The sequence below is a fragment of the Dreissena polymorpha genome, chromosome 1 (genome assembly GCF_020536995.1).
Source record: "Dreissena polymorpha isolate Duluth1 chromosome 1, UMN_Dpol_1.0, whole genome shotgun sequence".
In the NCBI taxonomy this organism is placed as follows: Eukaryota; Metazoa; Mollusca; class Bivalvia; order Myida; family Dreissenidae; genus Dreissena; species Dreissena polymorpha.
The window spans coordinates 169,932,819-169,941,876 of NC_068355.1; the positions used below are offsets into that span (position 1 = coordinate 169,932,819).

At 35.2% G+C, this 9,058-nt stretch overlaps 1 protein-coding gene across 1 annotated transcript in view; it reads right to left on the reverse strand.

The window, feature by feature from the left end:
* Positions 1–2,429, reverse strand: part of LOC127860081 (uncharacterized) — a 123,990-nt gene extending 121,561 nt beyond the window's left edge. Inside the window, exon 1 of the mRNA XM_052397875.1 lies at positions 2,190–2,429. Coding sequence (XP_052253835.1) covers positions 2,190–2,255 — 66 coding nt within the window. The 5' untranslated portion in view covers positions 2,256–2,429. The remainder of the gene's footprint in view (positions 1–2,189) is intronic.
* Positions 2,430–9,058: the final 6,629 nt, after the last annotated feature.

Genomic DNA, 9,058 nt, shown 5'->3' on the forward strand with positions numbered 1-9,058 from the left:
GTTTTGGTCTTTTCACAGGACAAAGGTCTTATCTTTAACCTGTTATAGCGTCAATCATGACAAACATGAACTGTATGCATGATTATATTTGGTAAGCACGTAAATGTGGATAATCTGAATTCTTTAAATACACTCGTACAAAGGCATTTATAATAATTTTGTTAACTTCAAGCTATCCCACCCCTATGCACTGTTCTTTTTAATCGTGTTTTGATAATTGTTTAAAAAAAAATATCGGTTTGTTAAAAAGTATGTTTAACGTCGCCCTTTACTGTTTTTGTGACTTTGGCAGCAAGCCTGTTTTATTTGTTTCGTCGTAATTCAAGATGAAACACGCATAGAAGGACGTTGTCACGCACATTGCTCAGCAACAAAGTTTAAAAACAGAAATACGAACGCTGATTTTTTTTGTAATAACACACATAGGGAAGAAAATACAAACACATTGAATCACTTGATCGTTGCATAATATATATGTCGTTTTATGTAAGCCGATACCAACAATTTTAATAAAATGGCTTTCAATGATATGATTTTTATACTTCTTCTCTTTAGGTAACGCAGTTCCTATAAATTTAGCCACCCGCATATTTTAAAATAAATGTTGACTTTTGTTGGAAACGTGTGTTAGTAATAAGAATTTGGAAAGTTTTATTACCTAAATATCAATGTTGTTGTTGTTGTTGTTGGTGGTGGTGGTGGTGTTATTTGTATTTACAACTCGAAATGCAGATGTGACTATGAAAAGATATGGTAAAAATGCACTCAAAATGCTACACGTTTTGTTTATAAGCCAATCAAATAAACATTATTTCCTATTAAAGTTGTACCTTGATGTGTGTTAGTCTAGTATAAGATGTATTCAATTAATAATTTTTAAATTGTTATTATTACTACGGGTTTCCCATACATGCATAGACTGAAAAGAATGATATGTAACATTGTTTGAAAGGTTTGCTTGTGGTGGTTGTGGGGTCGTTTCTTGAACTGGTTAGTAACTATGCCATGTGAATATCTTACCTTTTAATAATCGCAACTTAAATGCTATGTTAAGGACTCAAATGTGTTGATCAATTTGAGTATACCATAAATTAAAATGGCTAAATTACGGGCAAAGTGATAAATAAGTTCATATTCATACGAGTTGTTAAACTTCATTTAACAACTTTAAAATAATGTATTATATTTTATAATATATAATATAGTTGTGCATCCGTCACCTGAATTGCAATATTGCTATATTTTGGAATATAATATGAGTCGTGTCCTGAGAAAACCGGGCATAATGCATGTGCGTAAAGTGTCGTCCCAGATTGGCATTTGCAGTCTGCACAGGCTTATCATGAACGACACTTTCCGCCTAAATTGGATTTTTGCTAAGAAGAGACTTCATTTAAACGAAAAATGTCATAAAGGGGAAAGTGTCGTTCCAGATTAGCATTTGCGGAATGCACAGGCTGATCTGGGACGACACTTTACGCACATGCATTATGCATTATGCCCAGTTTTCTCAGAACGCGACTCATATATGTAGGGACGGTTCTTAATGAAAATAACTGTAGGTCCGTGGTATTTACCAACAACAGAACATAATTCGTGTCTGTGTAACACACGCTGGTGAGAGATAACAATCCAAATTGTAGATACTGTTAACCAAATCAGATACTTCAAATTATTTCTCTATATTTGAATAATTGACCAAATAAGTGTGCAAGGCCTTGTCGATTTGATTCGATGTTCAATTTATACCACATAGGAAAGTCGTTTTGTACGCGTTTGCAACATCGAAAGTTATAGATGGTTGGTCTTGCTAGGTGTTCCATTTGCCTTACTTTATGTTACACCGTAGTCTCGTCTTGCTCGCAACATTAAAATTCTCAATTTGTTTCCAAAATAATTATGATCAAATGCAAGAAAGGTTTTTAAAAGTAACTAAAAGGTAAGTATTCCATGTGGATCTGATAAACATAGCTTGTCGCTAAACTTTCCAAACATGTTTCATTCGGCATTTCATAGTTGTACATTTTATTTGGACCTTTTATTAACATGATGGTTTCCCATTGAACTTTTTCGCGTGTAAATAAAATTAATCCTACATTAAACTGTTTCATTTGTATTAGAAACTGCATAAAACACAGTCTGAAACTTCGCGATATATCTATATAGCAAACTTCTACAAAACTACATACCACTTGTTTGAAAACGATTCCGAGTACAATATACACTGTAAATAATTCCATTTTAAATGGGACCATTTTATTACACGTTAATATCACTAGATTCCCATGTGTTCCTGGTTCAGTTGTAACTCATACCGAAAGTAGTCGATCAAACAGTAAATTCAATACATATATCAATCCAATGAATGTCACTCCGCGTGTGTCTGTCATAAATAGTAATTTAATACCTTTTATTGTTTCGAATAAAACAGACGAAAAAAGAATTAAACCCAATAATAAAAGTCCAAATGCAGTTTCTACGTAAACAATGTCGCTATGAGCTTTCTCTATCCCTTAGTGTCAGCAACCAATTAACAAGTCCCATGACTCGTAAATTCTAGCTGTACTCAGCAATTAAAACCTAATTACGGTTACTTAAAAGAAGACAGTGCCACTGCGCTCTGAACATATATACCCGAGTTAGAGTCCGCAATCGTGTTACTGTAAATTGGTTAAACTTTGCGATCGATTTTTGTTTTTAAGTTTTATTGTCTTGTTTCGTTAAATTATTGATGAGTTAAATTGCCTCTGTGCATAAATGTAATAAGAACAACGGACGTTTCTGTTATTGATTTCAAGGCTGATTCAATTAATCGTGTTCGGTTGCCCGTATTGCTTTAATTTTATATTTAAGAATTGTGTTAATATGTTTCTGTTAATTGTTTGGTTTTTCTAGAAATTACCTGTATGTTTTAGTACAATCGAATTGATTTTACATTCACACGTTACAATTTGTAATGACACTGTTCATAAATGCAGGCATATAAACAAATAAAATTGACAACGAAAACTAAGTATTTCCTTACTGCCCGTGAAATGATAGCTATTATACTGTGGTAATATAAAGTCGTACTACTTTGTTAATTATACTTTGTCTCAAATTGTTAGATTACATTTTGTTATAACCCATACGTGTAATATATAGACACATGACAATATTTTGTATTATTTTTCATGTATTTAGACGATGTACATTTGTATACGTCTTAATAAACGGTATTTTCTGTTCTGTTCTGTGAACAAGTCTCTTTAGGGACAACAGCATTAAAACAACAAAATGTACAGACAGATGTGCAAATAGTATATATTGCATTGTAATAAAACATTTCTTTTCGCTTGGTAGAGGAATAGAGCAAACTTCAAATATTATATCAAGGCACGGCTATAATCTTATAATTATTTAGACTCAAAAAATATCACCCGCAAAATTTTAGTTTAAATACAGTAAATATTCTTCAACAGCTAGTATTACAAAAGAGGGCATGGGCTGGTATTGCTTGCTCATTGTTTACGAAACAATAGACTATTGGTTTGTTGATCGGCGCACGCGATAAAACAAGAATTCCGAATGTAAATAATAAGTGCATTGTCAGTTCTGTGGTTAATTATTTGCAGATAAGGTGCGACATATCTTTGAAAAAAAAAAATCATCCGGGATAAATGAGAAAATACAAAAATTATTTGTAGTTGTAAAGTTACGACAGACGAGCGCACGAGTTTGATTTATGAAATAATTTCGTGCATATGTACGGACTTGGAATTGATGCGAAAATCCGTGGCCTCGTGGTAAGAGCTTTCGCTTACGAAGGGAAAGGTCGAAGGTTCGAGAATCACACTGGACGCGTTCTGAAATGCCGGTTGCACAACCACAGCTTCCGGTAGTTAAATCGATGGGTATACAATGCTTTCCTTTATTACTGTATTTGTGGAATTGAATGATAAACGACGAAAACCAGAAGGCGCTCGAAAAGGATATATAGATGATTTATTTTAAGGACTTATACGCCGCTCGAATAACATGTTTCAGTTAACCAGCTACAAATATGCTACGACACATGCACTAGTTCAGAGACGAAAAATATTGTAACTGTACGTGCTACTTTAATTTCCGATCCTAGTTAGTTGCCCCATGGACCTGTTTGTATAGGTCCCTGCTTGGTTGCACGGGACACGAGGAACCACTTGAGCAACTGTGTACATGATGAGTGTACATTTGAATATCACAAAATGGGTATAATTAATTGCCTGATTGCCTGGTTGATTGATTGGTAGATAATTGATTGATTGTTGGTGGGTTAGATTAAACCTATTTATTTAAACTCAATTGCACCGAAAGCTTAATTTTTTTGAAACGCTCTCGAATCGATTTCCTGGGTAGAACCAGTATTGTGCGTATTTGGTGAGATATAACGAACGCATCCCTAATCCGGGTCGAATCCGTGACCTCCCGGTCGCGAAGCGGACACCATACCCTCTACGCCACAGCGACCTGCCAATAAGTTGGTTTGATGGTTCGATGGGAGAGTTCCTCCTTCCGTCCATATGTCCGACTTCGTCCTTAGTGTCGTAGCATATTTGTAGCTGTTTACCTAAAACACGTTACTCGAGCGGCGTATAAGTCCTTAAAATAAATCATCTTTATACCCTCTTCCAGCGCCTTCTGGATTTCGTCGTTTATCATTCAATTCCACAAATACAGTAGTTAGGGTTATTTCTGTTTTCTACAAGTTTATGTCGCATTTTTCAATCATTCGACAGCCGATTCGCTAGATCTATATTTAAAAGCGCTTAGTTGTTGTATAGTTTTTGTATTAATGTCTTAAATAAATTGCGCGGCTAAGGGAAAAGGAGGGAGCGCGCGCATTTGATAAATATCGACAATCGCACCGCTTACTGTTCGGCTTTGTTTTTGGACAATAGCTTATTGCCTCCCTTGAACGCCAATGTCCGCCATTTGTAAATCGATGGGACGGAGAATTGCTTAAAAATCAAATATAGGGCGATTTTTTACTAAGTTATCAATGAAACCGGACGCTTGATTCAATAGGTTACATGCCAGCTTTGACTTCGATGAGATACTTCACAAAATCCTATTAGACATCGAGTGAAGGTACGGGTGAATGTACAGGTGCGGGGGTCAAATGCTCCCAAAAATAAAATGTGACTTATAATGTTCAACATGTATGTACACTTTACATTGTTATTGATAGCCGATTACACCACCACTGCCGGCTGAAGAGCAGCCTTAATTTAAATGTCCACTGTATCTAGCTGAAGCACTTGATCAGGTAGCCGATTCAACGGGACAATAACTCGCGGGATGAAAGAATGTTGATAAGCATTTATCTTACAGTGATAAGGAATAAATTTCATCTCGTGTCGAGCTGATAGAACAGGCAGAATTGATGTTGGAACTGCAACTAGGTTGTGCACAATTTTATACATAGCAAAGACCTATAGATAAGATATCCTTTATTCTTGAGAATTAATTAAAAGAAGGGATCCTAACTTCAATTATCAGTTTGCGTTGTTGATTGATTTTAATTCTGTGATCAGTGGCCGCGACCGGCGAATTATAGTCATCTCACAGCTTTTGTTTGTGTTTAAATAGTAATCTCACAGCTATCTGTTAAAATATGTTTGTATATTAACTTGCATGTGTAACATTGACAGGAAAACTGGTATTACTAATAAAAGATATTAAATGAGAATTTAAACCCATACATTGTACTTTCATCTTGTTTTTATTCATACCAAGATAAACATATTACCCAGAATAAAAATCTTATTTCTTCGATTTGAGGTGAATAATGACGAATGAACCAAAGCACCGTTGACGACATGTGTGTATAATAGGGTAAAAGAGCTTAAAATTGTACCATCTTTGTACAAGGCCAAAATCCTTTAATATGAACATTTTCCTCCAGTTTAGTTTATTCATACCTAGATTAACATATCACCAAGCATAAAAATCTGATTTAATCTATTTGGGATGAAAAATGAAAAAGTTTATCAAAAAGAACAAAAACACGTTTGACAGCAATCTTGTACAACAGAAGAAAAGAGCTTAAAATTGTACCGACATTGTTTAAGGCCAAATACTATACATTGATTATTTTCTTCTGGTTTGTTAAAATCTATACTTAGATTAACATCTTGCCTAGCATAAAAATCTTACTTCAACGATATGGGATGAGAACTAGAAAAGTTTGTCAAAAAGAAACAAACCACTTTGGCGACAGGCGTGAAAAATGATTGAATGGAATAACAGTATAAAATAGTACAAATTGTACAAAGGCAAAATCCTTTAAAATACCTTATTTTCGTCTACTTTTTATAAATCATACATAGATTAACATCTCACCTAGCATAAAAATCTTACGTTATCAATATGTGATGCTTAATGAAGATGTTTAAAAAAAATGCTTCGGGCCTTTCAATTTTTCAAAAATTATCGAAAATGAACGAATCCAGTGTTCTCTTTCAAATTCCGATAAATTAATAATTAATTAGAATAACAACTACCAAAACCTAAAGAATTATCAACACAGAAAATAAATACTTATTTTTATTCACACAAAAAATATTCAATATGTCTTTTTTCGGCGACCGACTTTGCTCACGACGCGAAGTTCGTAACGTTGCGCTTTCAGACATTCATTGCTCTGCAAACTGACAACCGAGCGCTAAAAACGCTAATTAACACATTAAGATTGTTAATAACAATATCAATATAATATAAACTACCAGATCATGCTCAGAATACCCTACGACAACAAATATTAACGACTAATTACGAAGAATAATTGATTGCTTTATAACAGGGACCTATACAATGTATAGGTCCCTGTTTATAACAAAATGGCCGACAGTAGCTGGAACAGGGAAGAATCTACAGGTACACCGGCATCTCCAAAATAAATGTCACGTGACCCGCGTCCGCCATTAGATATTATCGCATATCGCTATCGCGAAGATGAGAGTTTCCAATCTGTGTTATCTATAGGTCTTTGTACATAGGTACTTAGTCAGCCTTTTATCTTCGTTTTTCCAAAGAAGGCCAATTCAACTCCTGGGCCAGTGATGTTACACTACTAGGGTTCTGGTAATTAAACGGTTTTCCAAGTACGAATCTGGCGGCATTACGTTGGATTTGTTCAATTTGTGAAACTTGCTTTTTTTGCTGAGGGTTCCAAATTGTAGAGCTGTACTCCGATTTCGGTCTCACTAGTGTGTGGTAGGCGCGTTCTTTGACTTGTCTAGGACAATGTCTTAGATTGCGTTTCAAGACACCTAAGGCACTAGAGGCCTTTGAGGTGATGTTGTCGATGTGAAGGTTAAATTTCAGTTTTCCGTCGAGTTCAACTCCCAAGTAGGGGTGGTTTTTAACAATTTCAAGTGACGTTCCTTGCATTGTATAGTCAAATTTTGAGATGTTTCTCTTTGTAGTTATATTCATGATTGCACATTTGTCGATGTTAAATTGCATTTGCCAAGTAGTACTCCAATTGACTAGGGTGTTTAAGTCGTTCTGAAGTAGACAATGATCATCTTTGGATCTTATTGGTGTATATACAACACAGTCGTCGGCAAATAGACGATTAGACGAAGAAATGTTTGTGGCAATGTCGTTTATGAACCAAAGTAATAATGTTGGTTCTTGAACGGTTCCCTGCGGCACGCCTGAAGTTACCTTGGATAGGTTAGAAGATTCGCCATCTATAACAAATTGCTGTAATCGGTCATTAAAAAAATTGCTCACCCATGACAAGGTGTTGTTACGTTTGCCATAAAAGGACATTTTTTTCGGCTAGTCTACGATGAGGGACTTTGTCGAATGCTTTAGCAAAATCGAGTATCGCTATGTCTATCTGGAGGCCTTGGTTCATATATTTGGAAATGTCATCAGTTGTCAGTAGTAATTGTGTCTCGCAAGATCTTTTAGTGCGGAACCCGTGTTGGTTTTCATGAAGTATGTTGTTAATGTCTAGATGTTTCATAATTTGAGAGACAACTATATGTTCAAGCATTTTTGAGACGACTGCTGTTAGACTAACAGGTCTATAATTTGACGGTTTTGTTCTGTCTCCTTTTTTGAAGATCGGTACAATGTTGGCCTGCTTCCAGTCTTTTGGAATATCGTTGGTGTGGCTTAAACTGAACATGTTTAAAAGGAGATAAAGGCCGATTGAACATAGTTCAATTTTTTTAGGTCTCACAACAAAACAAAAGAAGACACGAGTGCAAAACAAACGCAATAACACTACTGACTCATAGATGTAAAATACCTTTTCATTCATTCATCATTAAAGTATCTTCACTCATACCAGATCATACCAGTGACCTATACAAACGGTTCATTGAAGTGTCACACCCCTTTGTTTGTTTAGGTCCCTGCTATACGTTAACATTGATAAAACGTTCACATATTCGTAAATCCAAATACATGTTTTTGTATATTGTTTAACGACCCTACCCAGGACATGGATTCGAAAGTAGTCCAGGCATAATCGGTATGTTCGCCGTATCTATCCAGAATATATAAAGTTGAATGATTAATGTAGTAGACAGCATGCCATATTCAGGATTTCCTTACTTGAAGCATATTGGTCGATTGTTTATCCTTTTTTTCGTTGAACTGTCGGGGTAGTTATTGGGGACATAAATCACGGAAAAAGGTCCTAACATTGCTAATAGATGTGTCTTAGCCACTTTGCACCCAAAGTCCCCAGTATTTTTGCACACACATTGCATTTCTAATATATCGTTCACATTCCATGACCGGAAAGTGACATTAACTTTACACAAATACCGTGAGCCCTGTACACAAAGCTTTCAAATCCTTGAAATTTAACTTGTACAACTAAATGCGATAATTTCGTCTAAAATACACACCTCTCAGAATTACATGTCCCATTAATGGCGAAATCACTTTAAAATCTTAATGAATAATACCCACAGAGTTCGCCAGATCATTATCCGATAGCCTTTTTTGCCAACAGAGCTCTGTGCTGTTTAATTTAAGGAATATACGTAAACAATGTTTTGTTTTCTATGTA